Here is a 21785-nt window from a genome sequence, read left to right as displayed (position 1 = left end):
GTTGGGGTTATTCAAATGAAAAAAGAATGCTGATGGAACAAAAAATACACAAGGTAGTGTATTGCACTCATGGCGAGGAATTCCAGTTCCACTGCAGCTATTCACATTTAAATAACCACCTCAACGTAAAGTATGTGTTTGTTGTAAATATGTATGTGTAAAATATGGCATATTTTGGAGAGAGTTCGATTTGCTATTTATTATGATTAATTAATTTTTGAGCTGTGATTACCTCGATTAAAATGTATAATTGACACTCCTAATGTTTGTACATTCTTTAATAGTTCCAAGTATAGTTTTACTGAAACTGTTTTAGTAAGAGTGCAGCAGTGGGATTTCGGCTGTGTGTGTGTGGGGGTTAGGAGGGCAATGGCTAGATTTATATATATGCCCTTTTTTTCCACCACAGCCTGGTTCATGGCCCAACTCATTCCTTCCATGGCGATTAGGTACTTTTATGGCATATATTGTCCATTAGAGAATTGTTATTATTTTTCAAAAATCTGTGTGGCGGTGGTTGCGATTGGCCTGCAGACTGGTCCCAGTGGTTGTGGATCACTGTATGGTGACTGTACTTGCCTGACTTTGTACTGTTGTTGATTCTACATGGTCACCACTCGCTCTACCAGCACAGAAAGTGCTCATTCCGGCCGGGCATTGCGCTGTTCACCTCCTCTTCGGCCAGGACCACTTGCTGAGAAGAAAATAAAACCACACCAATGGATGCGCACCAAAAAAAAAAAAAAAATACAACAACAGAAGGACAGATCAGCACCAGCAGCCTTCTAGCTTTCTTCCTCACCTTGATGGCAGTGACTGTGTCATCATGTGGTACTGCTGTGACTGTTTTCCGCAAGTCAAAAAGCAGGTTACACTTGCGTCATACTGACAACAATTGACAGTTCAAACCACTTGCCACTCATGCGGACCACCTGTGAAACAAGTAAACCTCAAACTGCACAGACAGTCTTCACTCAACAAAGCTTTATGATGACAATTAGGATTTCAACACATTTATTTAAATGAAGAAAAATATTAATGCAGATAACATACCAATAAAACTGAGTCTAAAACAGAAATTAAAAAAAAGAAAAAAGTAAATCAGCATGTGAGTACCCCTGAGATGTCTTTTTGAAACTACCTTAAGTTGAAATTAAAAAAAATAATAATAAATTATTTTTTTATGGGTGAGGTTCTTCATGGTAAGCTGATTAAAAATAGCTCAAAAGGGTCCCAACATTTTAATAGATTAAAAAGAAAATCACGCGAGGACTAAAACCATTGCAATGAGGCAGATGACGAACATGACGATGAGTAAAAAGTTCTTTGTCGGGTGATGTCTAGCTCCTCTACAAAAAGCTTATACAGGACTGTGACATCATTATTGAAGTGTTGCATCTCCTGTTCAACTTGAACATGAGGCTCTACCATAAATCACAGCAATGGTGACCTGTGTTTCTCTATTACGCACATTTGTTTCCAAGCATCTCCTTCTAGTGGATCCAGCCTGCTTGCTCACACATTCATATGTACTCCACTAAACAACACACACACACATGCAGGTTCAGTCAGATCCGAGTCTTCCCGACATTGCGTGGCGGCACGGACCCAGCGCGTGGACGCGCCCTGGCTTGCTCACAGTTTGGCTGCCATTAAGTTGATGTGAGGCCTGACCAGAGGAAAGAGAGGCAGACTCCTCTTGAACTCCGTCATGTCCCGGACCACCAACGGCTGCAGAAACACATCAACAGATCCATCTTTAAGAATTGTCTTTTTTTTACTGCAGAGGCCATTATTACTATATTGTTATTTTTTTTCAATATATTGTGCAGCCCTAGATCTTTCATAAGTGGACCTCGTTTAGATTGTGTACTTTAGGTTGGGGCTGGTGGGAATACATAACCATAACACTAGGAAGAAGCTTGGCATGCATTCATTCCGTTTTTTGCGTTGGTGTAAATAGTGTTCACCTGGGGCAGAGAGGGCGCAGGGGCCAAGTTGACATCATTCTGAGCAGGAAATTCTCCAACGAGGGGACCTAAGAGACACATGGTGAGGTCATCCCAGACTGTACTGGGTGTTGTCCTTCCAATTGGTCAAGAGACAGATACTTACATGTGTCCATCTCTCTGGACAATACGTGAACTGACATCTTGTGTCTTTTGGGGGCGTCCAGGGTCAGGCGCTCCTGTGGGGTTGGAGGCACGAAGAGTCAATGAAAAATGAAAATGAAACAGTCAGCCCTATACAGATCCATGGAGATTTTGTTAGGGAAAAATACTGTGTCTCCTTGAGTGAAGGATTATATTGGCTTCATCACAGAAAAGGACTGTCACCAAAAGCAAACACAAGCATCAGGTGCTATTTTAAAAACATTAATCAGGGGAGTTGATGGGAAGGTGACTGGATTGCCTATAGCAGTGGCAAATACATAATGCTTTTTTTTTTTGCTGTGGGGTCCTAACAGATATACTTGAAAATTTTGAACAGTCCGGCTGGGTGCGAACCCAATCCGAAACATCTTAACAGGGTAGTTACAGTTTAATATTTGAAAGAAAGACGAAATAAAGTTTTGTTCTAATTCCAGCGAGGCTCGTTCGTATTTTTTGGGCAGAAAGCCTGATATGACCTTCAGCACTGAGCATGAAAATAGGGGCCTCCCAGACTAACAAAGGAATGGTTTAATAGTTAAATTAAACACCATTCAGACATTTGTCTCACTCTCAGTTCACATTTACTAATGTGCAATGGAGTTAAAACTTTGTTTTCCAGGACATTTTTACTTTAGAGTATTTTTATAATGTGAATTTATTACATGTGTGGTCTGGAATTTCTGGCATTAGTGTACTCTCAACAAGGGGTGGAAGTCATTCCGTCACTTATTTGATAGCAGCTTTGCAATTCTCACATCCATTGAAATCCATTTCCAGGATGCCAGAAAAATCGCAGATGTGAACATCTCTCCAACCTCATAGATGTGCTACTACATCCTACCCTCATAGAACATTTGCATAAGATTGCTTCAAAAGTTCTCATTAGGATTGATCGAGAGGGGAAGTTTCAAGAGGCTATTTTGATATCTCTCCAAATAAACTCAAGCAGAGAATCTGCAAAAACTCTTAAGTTCAATGGATGCAAGCCATGGAGTGCCTTGTAAAAGTATTCATCCCATTTGAACTTTTGCCACATTTCAGGCTTCAAACAAACATGTTTTTTTTTAAATAGAAAAACTGAAAAGTAGGGCATACAAACTCCTTCGTCAGCCGCACGACAGGATGAATAGAAATGAAAAGATCTACTTACACGGTAGAATTGCGTAATGTCTTCTTTAGTTAACGTCTTCAGGTGGGCCACCTCAATATTATCTGTGACAAGACAAAATTGCCCCCCGAAAAAATAAGTGACCAAAATGAATCATTTTGAATGTTTTTCTACCTTTAATTCTACGTACTGCATAACTAATACAACTCAACAGGAAAAAAAGCGAAATCTTTGAAAGGGGGGGGGGAATAAACATGATATAACCTGGTTGCATAAATATACACTCTCGCAAACTCATACGGCACTTGATTGGCTTTTGCACCTTCATGATGGCACTCAGCCTTAGGGGAAGGAGTCTATCAGTGTCATATCTTGATGTGCCAACTATTTGAACTCTTTTTTGAGGAGACACTGCCAGATTGTGAGGGCATCTTCAAAAAAAATAAAAATAAAACAGCATTATGCTGCTATTAACGCTCTTTTCTGTAGCTATGGTGTTCCTTTGGTGTTTGTGCAAAGCATATCTGTTCCTGCTTTCGTGTGGTTTTGCATACTGTTGACATGCTTGGATGTTTTTCTTTTGTACATTAAAGCTACTTAAAGCTGATACATGTGCTGGAACAGTGGTTCTCAGATGGGGGTACTCGTACCGCCATCGGGGGGCTACGCAAGATTTTAAATAAAACAAACAAACAAACATGCAAAAATCCTAATTATTAAATTAAAATATAAGCTCATAAAACAAATTTTATGTTCAGTAGGTTAATCATTGTCATTATTTTAAAAATGCAGATTCCCCGCCAACCTAGAATGGCTCGGCCCAACTTGTCACGTGCCACCTCTTGTTACCTGTCAATCACTTGAAGAGGGGTACTTTGGCTGGAAAAAAAACATTTCACGGGGGTACATCACTGAAAAAAGTTTGAGAACCACCGTGCTAGATGATGCAACTAAAAATGTCAAGAAAGCCTACTTAAACATCTGAACTTGGTTCAGGGCTAATCAGAGGTACCGTAGATGGTGGCACGTGCTTGATTGGTTTACTCTAAACACGGCCACATCCTCATTAATAAGGGTGTGCAAATTTGTTTTTCAAATAAGTCGAAAAGGTTTTAGGCCACCTTAACAATGGAAAAAGCTCAATCATCTTGGTCTGACTTTTTTTTTTTTTAAATCATAAAAACCTGCCATTTGAACCGGGGTGTGTAGACTTTGCATGCCCAGTGCACGGACGCAAGTATTGGGGCACCTTCTGGAAAGAGTTTCCAAGTTTGAGTGTGTCTTTAGGACACTGCATCCAGAAGAATGTTTGTGAAGTCATTAATGGTGCCCCTGAGAGGGTGTGGCTCAGTTTCGGTTCGCCCGCATCAAACTCATCCAAGCATGCCTTTGCGGAGTTTGCCTGGTACATTTGGTGGCCGTAATGCTTCTACAGAAGAGAGACTTCCACCAACTGTTCAACTGTTGAAGTCTCAAAACATTTGTCCATGTAATTCGTGCAGTTGTGCATTTTTTTTTTTTAAAAGCTGAAGTAAATAGAAAATAGAAAAGAGCAGAAGAACTTTCTGTTAAGCATCTTAAATCTTTTCAAAACCAGGGTAAGTCGTCAAACCAGTTATTAGCCTTTGCCTACTTGACTCATTGTAAAAGATTGTACAATAACTTGGAAACAATTCAAATGAGTTGATTATAATTGCACAAGTAGTAATTTTCTCCAAAATGAAAAGTCTATTCGTCATCTCACAGCAGAAGTGGGCAGTGGCTGACTGTTTCATTAATCTGCACAGGAAGATGAGATCTGTGAAGATTGGTTTTATTTTAAAGGACCAGTCAATCACAGATCCCCCAAAATTAAGAAAATTGGCACCAATACCACTCCCGTTCGATCGATCGGTGCACCCCTAACTGTAATACGATACACAAGCTCCCATATAAGAGCTCGGACAGGATTTTAATTAAATCTATTTGACTCAAATGGAAGTCATGTGACAGAAAGGTGAGGAAGACCCTTTGCAGCAGCTCACCTCGATCAAAATTATACTGTTGGGAGATGATCTCTCCCCAGTACTTGGCACACTCGGCAGAAAGCTTTTTGGGCTTGTCCAGCCGGCGGATGGCCAAGGCCTGGATGTGCTTCTGGAAGGCTTCCTCACTCATCTCCTCCACTGATCTCTCCATGGTGCAAAGGAATGCCTCGATACGGCTCTCCAGGTAGTGCGGCGCCTTTTCTGACTGGATGATAAAGCGAAGGCCTTGGACCCCATTGGCCCGCCTTGGACCGCTGAACACAATGTAGCCTTTGGAGTGCAAAGGAGAAATTGGGTTAGGGGTCATAGTGTAAAGCGAAGTTAACATAAATCATCAAGCGCCTTTTCAACAGTAAACGCTGATCTCGCTATTCGTTTCCCATTGCAAATGAATGTGGTAAAATATGATAAACACAGAAATACAATGTGTAAAGGCCATCTGATCAAGTGTTGGCTTCTCACCCAGCTGCTCTTTAGTTCGTAGCGTGTTGAAGCACGGCTCAGAGATGATCTGACAAAATAGCTCCAGCAGCATGTTCTCGCGGGTGGTCTGCATGTCAGTCTGGTAGTAGATCTCAATGCCACAGTTGTTATGTACCTCATTCCTCTGCTGATAAACGTACCAGCCACCTGCCAGGAACATGATAATGTTCACTTTTTTAACACCAGTGTGAGTATCAAAAAAGAAGCAACATGCTCTTCAACTTCATTGCATTAGCGTTGAATGCATATAACTCGTTTCCATTTTTCCACACATTGTTTTGGTACAGCTTCATTATACAAAATTGAATACATTCATTACAATCCTTAATATTCTACACAATACACCCCCATATAGACTATATGCATAGAGTGATGTGACATACTTCTCGTAAAATCTAAGGCATTGTCCTTTCCGGTAATGCCAAGCCCCATTGTTTTAAAAACCCTTTACTTCAGATGATTTATTTTACAGTTGTTAATGCCTTGGGGTATTTCTTCGGTCTTGTTTTTTTGTATGTGGTTGCGAGTATTCGTGAAGAAGAGAAGAGAGAACAGTAAATCGAACTATCAGTGCTGCTGCAGAGAGCACTAAAGTCTGTTCTCAGCATTTTCTTCCCACTGATAATTTTAATGCAGCCGTGAACACCACATGGGCCCCGTTTGTTGACACTAGAACTCCAGCTGCCGTATTTTGACAGTTGTCAAGCTTCATGTGTTATTTTGTTTACATATATTGAACATGTTCCTGGACTTTTAACTGGCCCTTTGAGTATGTCTATTATTCCCATGCTGCCATTGTACCTAATAAAAAAATGTGAAGATATTTTAGAGGCCTTATTCCTGCCCTGGGTTTCCATAGCAACCACTTTTCAGCGTCAGAATTGATTTTTGAGAAGTAAATCAATTTGAAAATACTGTTAAACAGTAAAGGACGCATTACATCTGTTTCAAAATGTTGACCAGGCTAAGTCTAAGGAAGAAATTGAGACAGCTCGTCCAAGCAAAAGTAGCCTCTCCCCAGCGAAGGAGACGTACAGCGTCAAAGTTCAAGGTATTATTGTCTTGTAGCAAATTATTGGCTAGCAGATGTGACAGAGGGGACAACGGCAGGCAGGAGTTATCATTTAAACGTGGCTGAAATCTCAAACAAGTTGATTTCGCATGATAAAGCAATCTAGACAATTTTGTGGGATGGTTTGAAATACCGCAAGACAGTTCAGCAGTGAATGCCAGCATCATAGGTTCACTCCCTAGATGCCATCAACTCATTTGGAGGCCCAGGTGGGGTCCATGTTCGTCATTTACAGTCCGTGGCCCCCCTTTTTAGAAGCTTCACATTTTCCTTACTAGGTCTAATTCAGGTCAACAGTTCTTTTTTGCAGAGCTTTTTACTGCAAGGCAGCAACAGACCGTTTCAGGTTCACATTCACAGGACACACCGGTTCAGATGGCGGACAATCGTGACTAGGTACGCTTAACTCAAAAAAACAGTCCAACAAAAAGTGGACTCTAAAGGCTTTACATCTGACAATATTTTCTTTAGTGAGAATTGTGGCGACATGCTGGGTAAATTAGGTCCCTTTTGAACTCAACTTCACTTAGCGACAGGCACTGTGATCAAACTCGCTGCCGTGGAATAGAGTTTCACTCATGCACTCTACAGGCATCACGCTCCCTAACATCCTATGGTACTTTAGTCAAAATATAATGAGGTGAAAGACCGGTTTTGCAGATGTTTATTTGAATTTCATTAAATCACTCAAACTTGAGGACAGTGCGTTGAAACAAACTTCTAATTCGTTGTTTTTTTTATTTTATTATTTTTTTTTTTTTTACATAGCTAGGCAGTGACTTGGCAAAGCATCGTTGGGTTTACATCCTGTATTGCTGCCACCTGGAACCAAGCAAGGAATCCTCTCTCCTTCCCTTGGTGGAACACAGGATGTCTCCTGGTGGCCCCACACAACCCTGGTTGTCCTCTACAAACCACTCGATGTGCTTAACATGATCAGGGCCGCAGCAGAGGTGACTTGCTTCGTGTGTGAGTGTTATTTGCCATGTAGAATGTGTGTACTTGTTTTGGCTCAATGACGTCAATTCACACTTTGTGATCAGGAGTCTCCTCAGTTAAAAATCCGAAATTTCAATTGAACTGAAACAACGTAACGCTTCGTGACAAACACGGATGATGTGAACATGCAAGCGGGATGAGGGGCCTTCTGTGGGGCTGCAGTGGAGACTGACTGGGTGTTGATTACGAGTACTTCACTTGAGTGGGATGGTGTACAAGACCTACCGTCTGGAACCTGCACCTCTCTGTAGCGAATCAGTTGGCTCGGTAGGAGTGGCTTTGTGCGGGCGTGCTCAATGAGAGTGTCCTCCACCATTTGTATCATGCCAAGGGCAGACTAAAAACATCACAAAGAGGAGGGAATACATAAACATCTGTGATGAAAGTTTTACAACCAGAAAACATCAAGCAACAAACACGGGGCTCCCATTTCATGTTCTTCCTCAATTCGGCACCGGTTTGTAATGATGAAACTCTTAAAAAAAATAAAAATAAAAGGTACCAACACTATATAAATGGTCTAAGAGTAATTGAAAAAACTGTCTGCGTGGGCAAAGGTTTTATTTACCATTAAGTGGGAACGCAATGGCTAAGAATTCATATTGTCTCAAAGGTTCGGTGCAGAATCTGTCCTGATTTGAATCCATCTACATTCATATTCAAGGTACCTAATGCTGTTGGTCTTCACCAGCAGCTATTCCACTTCTACATTTCACTCCCTGGCCAAAATACAGCATACCTTTAAAAGTGTTCCATTACTTAGGATTATTATAAAGGCAGCCAGAGCTCAGGACGTAGAGTGGGCCATCCAGTAACCGAAGGGTCCGCTGTTAAAATCACGTTCTGTCTGACACATGCGTCGGTATATCCTTGGGGAGGACACTACACCCACCTTGCCACCAGTGCCACTCACACTGGTATATGGCTGGATGTGAATGTTTGATAGTGGTCGGAGGGGCCATAAGCGCACACTGGCAACCACATTTCCGTCAGCCTCACTCTGGGCAACTGGGGCTACATATGTAATTTATTATAATAACATATATTATAATTTGTTTAATGTTGTGAATGTGCAAGTGCATGATTAATGTATCCATTAAAGGTGCTTTGAATGTGTTACAGAAAAATGTTATGTAAAGCTGATGCGTTATCATCATTATCATAACAATGACAACGATTATTATTATTATTATTATAAGAATGGTATTGAATTGTAGGAAACAGGAATACTGATGACCAAACTGAGGAAGACAGTCAGTCAGTTTTGCTGCAGTAATGCAGATAATATTGCACCATAATTGTGTTCATTTGATCACTTCTACTTTTGATGAGTTTTATATAAATATCACGAGTCATCTTTGTAAGGTTGTCTATCAAGTGAATGTTCTCCAACAAAATATTATTTTCCACAAGATTGATATTCAATGTAAAGACCAGAAAGTTAATACAATTTTTATAAGGAGTAAAACAAAAACGAACCTTCTTGGTGATGTTGCCATGGAGAAGGGCTTCAATATGTAACCGTGACAACAGCTGAGGTATGAAAGCCTTCAGGAGCGGGAGAGTTACATCTAGAATACAGATCACAGCTATCATTCCAAGAGCAACAACACAATGAAATGACCCACTTGTTGCAATCGGTTCAGAAAAAAAAGAGCTCAACTTTTGTATTTGAAGATGAGCCTCTATATCAGGGGTCTCAAACTTAAGTTGACAAAAGAGATAGGCATGTATTGGCCACATCCATGTTCTCCACAAGAGAAGGTTCCAAGTTTAAAAAAAAAAAAAAAAAAGTATAGTCAGCGTACAAGTTTGAGCTGCATTTACAGCAGAGAACTCACTTCGGCCGCAGTAGTAAAAGATCAGCTATTACCACATTCCAGAAAAACGAAAATGTCACTCCAAGTATTACTTACTTGTGAAATCTAAATAGCCTGACTTCACTAAGACACTGATTAATTTCAAATTGAAAAAAAAAAAAAAAAGCTCAGCTGACATGTTTATTTTTGTTTATGTACAACAGTTATGCTTTCCAGTCAGACCTTCGAGGAATAAATATTTGAATATTGACAGGATATTTAGCATTCTTGCTCTGTACAACACTTAAATTAATTAGAAATGAATGAATCAAGAAGTGTAGACTATGGGCTTTATTTAGATGGTCTTTACATCTAAATCAGGTGAACAGTGTAAGAACTACAACACATTTCATATGTGCCTTTTAGACTTTTAAAGTGACCAAAAGTATTTGGACAAAGTCATGAATCAAATAATTATTCTTCAAAACTTTGTTTCAAATCTTTGCAATCAAGGACAGCCTGAAATCTCAAACACATGGACATCACCAGACGCTGGGTTTCATCTCTGCTGACGCTTTGCAGCTTCTTGATTTTTCAGCCTAATGAGGGTTTGCTTCACTGATAGTGACAGCTCTTTGGATTTTATATTGAAAGATGGTCTCACCAGACTCCAAATAACTATTCCACACATGAATGAGGGAATGACATACGTTTGTCCATTGAACACAGCCGAGTAGCCAATCCTCCAAATACCTTTGGTCCTTTAAAAAGTGGAATGCACATAAAATGGGTTGTAAACCCAACAAAGTTAATCTAATTTGGATGTAAAACCCCTCAAATTAAAGCACAGAGTTTGCACTTTGGGGGCGATTGTTTCATTTCAAGACAAATTAAAATCAATTGGGGTGTTGTAAAGAGCTGGAATGCTGAAAATTGGGTCAATGTCCAAATAATTATGGACATGACTGCATTTCCTAATTTCCAGCTTTCTCAAAAAGAACCTAACAAAGGAGTAATAAGATTGTGAGAATAAAAAAAAAATAGGAATTGTTTAAAAGTAACATTTCAGAAAGAAAATATAAAATATTGATTGAAGTGTCTACGGACCTCCATCAAGTAGCCAGTGTTGTCAGACTTAAATTGATTAAAGTATAAGCCTTTTCTTTGAGTTTGTTTATGACTGCTAGAAAAAAAATTGTTTTGAGGATTTTATTATTGACATTATGTATAAAATAACTTCGCAATAAAAATACATTAAAAAAAAGTTTTATTTCACCTTCTAAAGCATCTCTCAGTTCATCTTTGGTCCAAGCCACCTCAGTCATAAGTAGACGAAGGTAGTACATGGCATGCTGGTGCGGTTGTTCTGCTCTGAAGTTATTCAAAGACCTCATGTACTGAAGAAAGAAAATATTGTAACGTAGGATAATGGCCTCGCTTGAACACAGCAAATGGTGATAATAACAAGAGTGATTACCGCTTCCTTGATGATGTCAAAACGCTTCTCATCGATCTCAAATGTGGCCATCTTCTCAATGATCTTCTTCAAAAGGATGTCCTGCTTGTCATTGTAACCTTTAACAGAGAGCTGGCACAGTGACAAAGAGCAAAGGGTTTAACATCATGATCAATTGGGGTGTCATTCATTTATGAATTTGATGGTCATCTCTTGCACTATGTGGGACTATTGGGTCTCTAGACTATACAATACAACTTTATATATAGCACATTTCAAAACAGCAGGCTAGATACAGAGCTGATACAGAAGGCGACGAATAAAATGGCTGCTCAACAGCTTATGTACACAGTCTGTTGCTAAAGACAATAGGTCTGTCTTTCATGATCTGACTTTTTTTTTTGGATAGCTGTTCATAGGTAATCTTGTTATGGTCAAATATACAATTTTTAACATGGTGGTTTGCTGTATAGGGAGAAAGAAACATCACTTGGAAACAAAAAATTAAAAATTGAAGAACCAAGGAGAGAAAAAAGGGAGAATGACACATTACAGGGTCATCTACACCCTTCAAGAGCCTTCATGATTCAGCAATTACACCAACCTAATTCCGACCAACATCAAAGTCCCTTAGGGGATATCTGTTTGGGTGATTCATGTTTCAAAGTCATCTCTCCTAACGTCATAAAACTTGACAAATGGCCAGCTGTGCACATTGCAAGCGCTGATTTCAACCAATTAGTCACAGCTCACAGATAGACCAAAGTGATGCCCCCAAGGAGAGACCACCATCCTTTTCAGTAAAAAGTTGTTAATGATCAATACCAGCAAACAGAGATTATCGGGTTACTCCAAACAATGCAGAATATTAGTGATAGAGAGAAGTTACTAGTAAAGCACCCTTAAAATGCTGAGGATCATTTTGTGTTGTTAGGTGTAAGAGAATGAGCCCAAACAGAACAAAAAAAAAAAAAAAAAAATCACAGTGACTTCCCAGCAAAGTGAAGCAAGGAGATTTGAAATAAAAAAAAGGAAAACTCCGAAACTATTTCAAAGCTACGCTGGCCAGAGATGACGTGATAATGAGAGGGAAGTTGATCAAAACGCGGATGACAAAGCGAAGACATTGGTGCTGATGTGAAACATAAATCGAGACAGTGCAGTGGACTGCTAGCAATATGTGTTGAGACAAGCATTTTGTTGTTTAAAAGTTTTGCAGTACATTGGTGGTTAATTTTGCACAATTGTGTGACAGTTGATGTCATGAAAACTGAGACAGGCTATCGAAACATTTGTGACTGCAAATGTTATGACCCATCTCAGTTCAAAAGTCATAAAAAAAAGAGAAAAATGTTATTGTAATTAATGTTGTGGCCGACTGGTTATCACAAAGGCGTCACAGTTTAGAGGTCGAGGATTCGAGTCCAGCTCCGGCCTTCCTGTGTGGAGTTTGCATGTTCTCCCCGTGCCTGCGTGGGTTTTCTACGGGTACTCCGGTTCCCTCCCACATTCCAAAAACATGCATGGCGGGTTGATTGGGCACTCTAAATTGCCCCTACGTATGAGTGGGAGCGCGGATGGTTGTTCGTCTCTGTGAGCCCTGCAATTGGCCAGCAACTGCTTCAGGGTGTACCCCGCCTACTGCCCGAAGATAGCTGGGATAGGCTCCAGCACCCCCACGCGACCGTTGTGAGGAGAAGCGATACAGATAATGGATGGATGAATGTAATTACTGTGACAATGGTTGACTCACTTTGACAGTAATAGTACAATAGTAAAGAAAATTATAACGTTAAAAATCTAAATAAGAAAACAACAAACCAAAGTAAGCAAGGCCAAGCAAGCAATTTTACTTTCACACACTTGAAATGCCTCAAAGCGCTCCACAACATTTGCTCCACTTCCCAGCAGGACTCAAACAGCTTACTTACGAGGATGGCATTCATCCCTGAGGCTATGCCATACACCAGCCCTGCCAGGCGGGCTGCATATGTATACTCTCTTAAATCATCCTTCAGTAACCTGAGCAACAGGTAGGTCATATTGCAGTGCAATGGATCTACATAAAAGGAGCGACTACAGAAAGGGGTGGGGGTGGGGGGCAAAAACAACAAAAAAAACAATGAGAGATGTGAAGAATGACAGAAGAGTATGTATATGCAGCCTCGTGCCTGGCTTTGTGTGCCGCATAAACATCTGAAGAAGCCTTAAGCTTACTTTGTTAGTTTCACAGCACAGGTATAACAACTACGCTGTTCCTGACTATGTGAGGCACGAAGAAAACGATTCATAGGAATGAGTGTTTTGTGGGAGGTGAACGATTGAAGAGGAGGGAAAATGATTGATGAAGGATGAAAAGATGGGAATATAACAAAGGCTATACTGACATTAGCCAGGTCTGGGTTGTACAGATTAATTGTGTTATTTGTCACAATTAATGCCATTGAGGCATGGCAAAGCCACTATAGCCCAGTCGGGGGAAGTGTAGGAGGGGGTTCTTTAGGTTTGGGATGCAACAGGAATCTTACAGCAAGGGAATCAGAATACTTACATACATCCCATAGACTGTATTTTGAAGGTCATAGTTCAAACCAGCTAGCTCAGCTGCATATGCATACTCGTTGAGCGAGTCCTTCAGGAGCTCCAGGTATAAATAAGCCATGTTACAATGTAATGGGTCCACATAAGCAAACGGGCTGTAGGAAAATAGCAGGGGTCAAAAGAAAGAAAATTCACTGAGTACAAGTTGCAAGAATTTGCTTCTTTGGCCTAAGGGACAAAATCCAGCAAAAAAACATTAAGCACATTTGGTTCCATATTCAGCTTTTGCATGCTTTGAACCATCCAAGAATGAAGTGGTTAAAAAAATAAAAAACAGATACATGAAGAAATCAGCTGTTAAATGAAGAAAGAATAGGCCTGCACGTCCAAATAAAAGTTACATTTTGGATGCTTGTACGTTTCCTTGGAAATGTTTTATTGCTGGCAGTATTTCAATGAAAAGTGAAGCGCCCACAAAAACAGAGGTGAGGAATGAAAGCAGATTTTCTGATTGTGCTAAAACCAACTAATTTGCAATATAAATTAAAAAACATATTTCATGTTCTTAAAAAGATGTTAATTTTACTGGATAGTTTGTAAATGTGCAGTACTTCCATCTGCAACTAAATATTGACATACCTGAAGAACTCAAAGTTCAGACATGCTTTGGGAAGAAAGAATTTATCATCCTGCTTGAACCACACCTTGCTCATTGCTGTGTCCTAAAAGAAGACCGCACATAAGTGAGTCTCATTCAGATACACCATGATCACAAAGGCAGAAACCGAGAATGCAGTTTCAGTTAAAACTAATTGTGCAAAATTAATTTGGTGAAACATAAAACATGCCTTCAGCATTATTTTATCAAAATGAATAACTCAGCGTATTTATGTTTTTTTTTTTTAATTCAGCAGTTAAAAATCAGGCTCCTCGAGTATGTAATGAAAAGTGTCACTACCTGGCAGTCAAACACAGCAGCAAACACACTTACCTTGATTAAAGCAGGGACGGCAGGAGAGTCTTTCTCAAGAGGGTAAATTTCAAAGTTGGTTGGGATGAACTCATTTTTCATTGGTAACTTGAACTTGCCATTGAGGTCCGCACCGGCCCATTTCTGAAACAAATGCATGACTTAACCTTATGTCGTTCATCAAGAGCAATTCTCTCAAGAAGAAGAATTAGATTGCCAGCAAACTGATTTGATTGGTACTGTATTTGCAGTGGCTCACCTTGATGGTCTCCTTAGAGATAGCCTCCTGTTTGTATTGCGTACCATACCATTCTTCTGCCTTGTCTGTTTGACCATCAAATGATTTTGATACCAAAACAACCCTAGAGGGAAAAAAAACAAAAAAAAACTTAAGTAACTCATATGCAACATGACACACTCATTTACTGTTGCGGGAATTCATGTGTAGTTAAGTCGTATTAATAGTGTTGCAGCCAAATTAGCTGTAAAGTGCAGAAATATATGCTTGTTACTGAGTAACGTTATATGTTGACATGTGTTTTTTCTACACCACTAAGACTTGTCGCCAGTCAGTCACAGGGCATACCAAAGTCATGCGAATGTATCACTGTACCATCAGGGAGGGCCAAATTTCAATTGGTTTACAAACATGAACACATTTGAAAACTTAAAAAGTTGAATTGAGCTCTCACCAATGGGGGACAAATAATTGTTTCTACACTCTATAGCATATATTTTTTTTATGCACAGATAATGAGTTGCAAGCTTATAATGGCACTTTGGATCTCCAACTGGCCATGACTGACAGGGGAAAGACAAAAGAGTATTTTCAATTTGTGACAAATTAGAAGTTGTATTTTTCTAAATATTCTTGTGCTGACCTGACATATTCTGGTCTCAGCTTGTCCAGCACCATTTCAATTAAGTCTGGCCTAAAGTCTTCTAAAAGGTACTCAGCTGCTAGAACCTCCTCAAGCGGGTAATACTGAAAAACAAACAAAATATTAACATAAACTCGCTTGTGTCACAGAGCCTCCAAATTAAGAGCAGCATTAGGCGGCATGTGACAATCAGGATATGAGCCATAAGCTGCAAACTTTATTCAATGAAATCAACTTTTACAGGTGGAGAGGACACGTACGTGTAGTAAACCTGACACTTTGGAGGTATAGCCACGGGGTCGCTCCTTGTCTTTAAACCGGAAGGCTACCTTGTTTAAATCCTGCAGAGAAACACAAAACTTGAGTCATACACGTTGTGATTTCAGATTTAGAGTCAGTGACATTACATTCTCCAAAACAAAAATTATAAAATAACGTGTGCAATACTGTTACCTTGCACTCCTGAAAAACCCACTCCTGGGGGCCCTCTGTGCGCAGTTTCTGGATATACTGGAACATGTGAAAGATGATGTCCTCCACGTGCACTGTTGGTGACACCCACACAAAGAGGTTATTTAGAATTCAGATTCATCCTCAAACACCAGACTGGAAAACACTCCTTGAGTAAACACCTAGCTACTAAACTACTTACAAAGGCCTTCTTCAGTCAGGTCTACATTGATGATGAAGAACATGAAGCCTCTGGCCCCTTCTTTTTGACCTCCGACAAGAGTATTCACCCATCCTTAACAGAATGACAATTTCACTACTTGTGCATCACTTTTGATGAAACATTTTGAACGCTCAACTTCTCAAACGTCTGACTATGTAAACATTCTTTGTGCCGCACCTTTACTTTTTAGTTCAGATAACAAACTTCCAGGTCCTTCATGACCTATCAGATGTCCCAGATAATGTCCTGGGTTTGATTTATAGTATTTCTGCAGGTCTGGAATGGGGAACGTCACATACAGATTCCGTATGTCTTTTATGGGCACCACTTTGTAGAATTGCTGGCACATCAAACAGGAAAATTAATGTGAATTATTTAAACGTTATCTGAAAAAAAAAAATTAAAAGCTAGGACAAAGAACAGATGCTCACTTTTAGATACTCATCTTGAAAGGGGTGATCAGGAAATTCCGGGATAGGCACATTCTTGTTCTCCACTTCAGCAAATAACTTGACCACCATAGACGTCAGCTCATCGAGAGATTCTGTGGATGAGGACATGGTTTAACACTATTGTTTTCGAGTAACCAAAGTTTGTTGAAATGGAAAAAAATATGTATCCTCTTACCAGCAAAAGGACTTTGCTGAACTATTTTGATGACACGAGTTCATTTTCTTTGAAATGCATTATCATAAAATTACGATTGCTGTTTAACATAAATATTGTGGGGTAATTAAGTGGTACCCAACATATTTTCCGCCGCGGACCGGTTCATACAACTCCATAACTTTTGCGAACTGGGTGCTGGCAGCATAGCTTGACGAGCAAAAAAAAACTCTTATTTAAAAAAAAATGAATGAAATCATAAAGTTGTCCTCCCTGTTGTCGTACCTCTCCCTAAAACGCAGAGGCCCATTAGATTTGAGGAGTAATATGCAGAGTGAAACTCGAGGAGCTCCTGGCGGACATCAACGGCGTCATTAGATGGTCTCGTCTCAAGGGTCAGCTTGTTACCTAGAACAGAGGAGTACATTTTATTTGTTCCTTGAACGCACTGGTATATTTGCAAATGAGCATAAATGCTACCTAATGTCCTTACAAGACACATGAGCAATTTGACAGGTCTTATTTGTAAACAATTTTTAATTTCAAGCTCTTAGATTGTTAAACCACTTACACAAACCTTTTTTTGGCCATATCTAAAAACTACTATGGATCTGATCTTCATAATGGAATTGCAAATATCAAATTGGCTTAAGAAATGATAAGAACCAGTGCACATGGCGCAAATCTCTGCCGTAGAGATAAGGACCAAACCCATCTACAATTTCTTCCATGTAGTATTGTACCGTACAACTTACTGGCATCTCTTAAGGTACAAGACTGCCTTCAGGTGTTCATTTACAAGTATAACGTTAAAGGGACACTTGGATGAGCTCAACATTGGCACTTATAAAATGGGTTTGCGTGTAAAAATGACATTCGTACTAAAAATGAAGTCTCCTCAAGAAAGGTTACCTGTCCCAAATTTACTGAAGGGGTGATTTGGGTTGCCAGTGGCCTTCTCAAGTTGAAAGAGCCTCCAAGCATCATTCATCAGGTTCTTGTCATGCTCAGAGTCAACAGCATTTACCTCACGGTCCTTACAGCTCTCATCAAACAGCGGGCACAAGAAGAACTGGGCAAACCTAAAAATTACAACATGTCAACTGATGTGATCACTATACAGAAGACACTTAATGGCAGTAGTACTAAACTGGGAATGACATTTAAAACACTGAAGTGAAGATTTTTTTCAGTGGAAGCCAAATCTTTTTTTGTTAAGAGAGCGTTATAATGCAAGTCTGCTTAGACTTGGTAGATATAAAGTACCCCAAAAAATTAACAAAATGAAAGAAAAAAAGATGTTTAGTAGTGCTGTCAAGTGATTTTTTTAAACTAATTAATCACAAAAAAATTCCATGATTAATCGGATTAATCACAGTTTTCAACTACTATATTTTGCAAAGCTTGTAACAGGTATTTACTTGAATAATATCTTGGAATTGATGCAAAATCACCAAAATATTAAGTATATTTGACTGTTCTAATAGCGTTCTTTGATTGTTGAAAACGATCTAAATGGAGACATCTTTGCAGGCATATTTCTCTGAAACATTTCTCAAAACTGCCCATAAGCGCCACACTCCGGCAGTGTTGGTTTGCAAGGCTAATATGGCACAATATTTTTGAAGTAAACCAAACTGAGTTAACTGAGTTAAAATATTTAACAGAGTTAAAAAAAATTGGATTAATCACCTGAGTTAACGCTTTAATTTTGACAGCCCTAATTTTTATGTTTTATGAGTCACACAACTTGATGCACATCAAGATGTGTGTACATAATTACATAATTAATATTTCATTATCGACTGCAGCTTCCACTATTGTATTCCTGAGACCGCAAGGGCCACACATTACACCAGTACTGGACAACAAGTACTGAGAGCCCCTTCCAAACAGGTGTCAGCTAGAATAGCGCTCATTTATAAAGAAGGTAATCCAATATCCCTCAATTGAGTGAGTGCCTATTCCAAAAAAACACAGCTGATATGTGAGCAGAACCCCCTGCAAAGCGGAGAACATCAGCTTCACCCTGAGCCTAAAATGGTTGGTAGTGGCAGGATTCAAAGTGGAAAATGAAGACTAACAAGTGAATTACAAAGTATAACATGTTCACCGACTATCCCTTTTTGTGCTTCTGAGTATTTTTCAAACTATTGAGATAGCATGAGCTCCAAGCTCATATAAATCATTCTACAAGAACAAACCGAATTAAAATAATCCTGTGACAAACATAAACAAATTACAACAAAATAACAAATAATGGAGGACCATTATTTGCTTTTGTTTGGTATCTGGCTATTCCCTGGTTCATGGCTAGAAGTGACTTTGGCAAAAAATTCTTTATGGAAGACTGAATACTATTTTAAGGATGAAACAATCATATAAATAGTCCATTACCTATCCAGAGCTCCTTCTAAGTGCTCATGAGACACGTCAAAGTAATAGTTCGTGTGCTCTCCGCTGGTGAAGGCATTGGAGCTGCCAGCATGTTCACTCAAGAACTGGCTGTACTCATTCTCTTTTGGGTATTTCTTTGTCCCCAGGAACAGCATGTGTTCACAAAAGTGCGCCAGACCTGCGATATTCGCCGGGTCAGATAATGAACCTGAAATTTGAAGGGAGAGTGATTACTGAGATACAGTCAAACAAGCCGTGGATACATTTTCAATTTGAATATACTAGAATTCGTTAGTTTTAGTAGTCACCTATTTATGATGCACACAACTAAAATGCAACAACATTGCAGCACACCAAAATGAAATAGAAATGTAGTAAATAAGTGTGTTCCATTCCAAAACATTTCAATAATAGAAGTATGCATATCTACAAATAAATAACGACAAAAGACTAATGCCTGAAGAGTCTTTACTGTGCAATACAACTGTTGGTTGTACCGCATAGCAGTGTTCTTCATTTCTTACCGATGTGGACATCCAAAGCAGCGGAGGATTTGTCAGTCGTTGGGTCACTGATGAGCATGGCCCTCAATCCATTGTTAAACTCCAGGCCTCTGTAAACTCTCTTGTCCTCCGGAGAACGAATTATGTCTGCGACCACACTCTTTAGAGCTGGGTCAGCCATTCTGAGTGGAGAAGATGACACCAACCTATCATAGAGACAATGACATGCACATCATTTGCACATGTATTCATACATACATGAACCCGAATTCCAATGAAGTTGGGATGTTGTGTAGAGTGTCTGTATTGAACCGAATAGTAGAAAAAAACATTTAATGTTTAAACTGATAAACTTTGCTTTTTTGCAAATATTCACTCATTTAGGGATTTCAGCCATTGTCAGTGAACACCGTTTAACGCTACAGCTACAAGTACAAGTTAAAACTTTAGCATGCAAAGCAAAACCCACATACCAACAACACACAGAAACGCCACCAGCTTCTCAGGGACAGAGCTCATATGAGATGGACTGAGGAAAAGTAGAAAAGTGCGCTGTGGTCTGACGAGTCCACATTTTAAATTGATTTTGGAAATCATGGCCGCCATGTATGACGGGCGAAAGAGGAAAAGCACCATCTGGATTTTTATCAGCACAGAGTCCAAAAGCCATAATTTGTGATCGGATGTGGTATCTGTGAAGGCAACATTAATGCATATACAGGTGTTGGAGCAATATTGTGTGTTAGACCTTTGTCAGTTAAGCAAAACCCAAAATTGCAAACCTGGCCAGATAAGAGATTTCATTAGTTTCTAAATCCTGGGATGGCCACGTCGTCAATATGTAGGGAGTGGAGGGATGCTCGATTTTGAAAAAAAATATATAGATATTTTAGTAATAACTAAAATCACAATTATTCAAAAGCTATTTTTTTGGATGGGGCAACAAAAATTTTTTTAAACGAAAACAATATTAAGACAAATCAAATTCTTTGAGACAGGATGATTAAGATTGTTTCTAAAACTCGTTATTTTAATAGAGATGTCATAGGCATTCGCCTTCCTATTACAAGGGATATAACATTTGTTGAACTGAACAGTGATTACAACAGCTTACTTTGCAAATTACCACTGATCAAGTTATACACTCTTAAGAACACAACGTCTGCAATTAAAGCTTGTATGTAATGATTAAAGCACGGTGTAGGACATTGAACTATACTGTGTACAGAGATGTGGGGAACCACCCACTGTGGAGCGAGTACCTGACTCATCAACAATAATGTTGGGCCATCACGCGTGAAACAAACTATATGACAGTCGAATAGTATAATGCAGTTCACCGAAAAATATAAACACACGAATGCTTAAGAGTTTTTAAACCAAAATCGATATAAGGCAGACCATTTATAAAGTAACACATTCGCGTTTAAGATAGAGAGCTGAGGTCAACCACCCGGCTTAGCGGCCCGACCGGTGCCTTCCATTGGTTCAGTAGCTAGGACAAGCTAGCTTGACTAATGCGATAACAACACATTTACTCCTAATAACTGCATAAATCGCCAGTCAACACTTACGTAGTTCCTTTGTTTAGATAGGGGCCGCTTCCAGCTGCTTGGAAATATCTCGTGCAGTGTGCCGTTCGGTTGATGCATTTAAACATACTTCGACAACAAACCTTGCCTTTCACACCGCCATCTTAAATCAGACAAAAGAAGTCGATCTCAGATGTCAATGGGAATTTGTGAAACGTGTTAAATATCCCAACGTTTATTCTTGTAATAATTAGGCATGCCTTTGAAGGTAATTAAAACTTGATCCTAACATACGCAAAAATTTACGAACCAATAAAACGATATTACTTACGTGCATATCGATTACAACGCCTGCACGTCGAGTGTAATGTACAGGTCTGGTTTCAAAGCTTTGTCTTGTCCTGCGCTTTCACCAGCCATTTCACAGTTGCCAACAGACAAATGAATTGGTCACGTACTTCTTGAATATACAACGCGACGTTTATAACATGGAGTCGTCATAAATTCATAATCTGTTGCGACATGTACAAATGAAAAGGATCTTAGACTGTCAGTGACTACAGTTGCGTCCAATTTGGCGAATTT

At 39.4% G+C, this 21785-nt stretch overlaps 1 protein-coding gene across 3 annotated transcripts; it reads right to left on the bottom strand.

Annotated features, from left to right (window-relative positions):
- Positions 1 to 997: 997 nt before the first annotated feature.
- On the bottom strand, positions 998 to 21401 carry ide (insulin-degrading enzyme). 3 transcript variants are annotated; one of them, XM_088304476.1, is made up of 26 exons: positions 21243 to 21370; positions 19927 to 19969; positions 19690 to 19850; positions 19166 to 19373; positions 17681 to 17850; positions 17054 to 17176; positions 16594 to 16706; positions 16340 to 16502; positions 16142 to 16234; positions 15943 to 16034; positions 15750 to 15830; positions 15490 to 15593; positions 14868 to 14970; positions 14630 to 14752; positions 14278 to 14360; positions 13649 to 13793; positions 11119 to 11229; positions 10918 to 11038; positions 9322 to 9413; positions 8068 to 8179; positions 5751 to 5918; positions 5286 to 5558; positions 3304 to 3365; positions 2116 to 2188; positions 1971 to 2038; positions 998 to 1731 (listed from the first exon to the last, which is right to left on the bottom strand). In XM_088304476.1, the coding sequence occupies exons 3-26, from the start codon at positions 19847 to 19849 to the stop codon at positions 1636 to 1638; spliced, it is 2937 nt and encodes a 978-aa protein (XP_088160602.1). In that variant the 5' UTR covers position 19850; positions 19927 to 19969; positions 21243 to 21370; the 3' UTR covers positions 998 to 1635. The 3 variants fall into 3 exon arrangements, with proteins under 3 accessions (XP_088160602.1, XP_088160600.1, XP_088160601.1); XM_088304474.1 differs by lacking the exon at positions 19927 to 19969 and having other exon boundaries at positions 19690 to 19874; positions 21243 to 21401; XM_088304475.1 differs by lacking the exon at positions 19927 to 19969 and having other exon boundaries at positions 21243 to 21389.
- Between the last annotated feature and the right edge of the window lie 384 nt (positions 21402 to 21785).

The sequence above is a fragment of the Idiotropiscis lumnitzeri genome, chromosome 9, assembly GCF_059441095.1.
Source record: "Idiotropiscis lumnitzeri isolate Australia: NSW breed Sydney's pygmy pipehorse chromosome 9, RoL_Ilum_1.0, whole genome shotgun sequence".
Lineage (NCBI taxonomy): Eukaryota > Metazoa > Chordata > Actinopteri > Syngnathiformes > Syngnathidae > Idiotropiscis > Idiotropiscis lumnitzeri.
Note: the sequence above shows the minus strand (reverse complement) of the source record. Positions and strands in the feature narration are given on the sequence as shown.

What these genes read in the sequence shown, in the direction of transcription:
- ide (XM_088304474.1), bottom strand. Translation starts at nt 21,328, where the DNA reads ATGTTTAAATGCATCAACCGAACGGCACACTGCACGAGATATTTCCAA. An exon ending in TTAGAAGGAGCTCTGGATAG is followed by an intron (nt 17,851 to 19,165) that starts GTAATGGACTAT and finishes TGTAATTTTTAG; the next exon opens with GTTTGCCCAGTTCTTCTTGT. An exon ending in ATACAGTCTATGGGATGTAT is followed by an intron (nt 11,230 to 13,648) that starts GTAAGTATTCTG and finishes TCACTGTGCCAG; the next exon opens with CTCTCTGTTAAAGGTTACAA.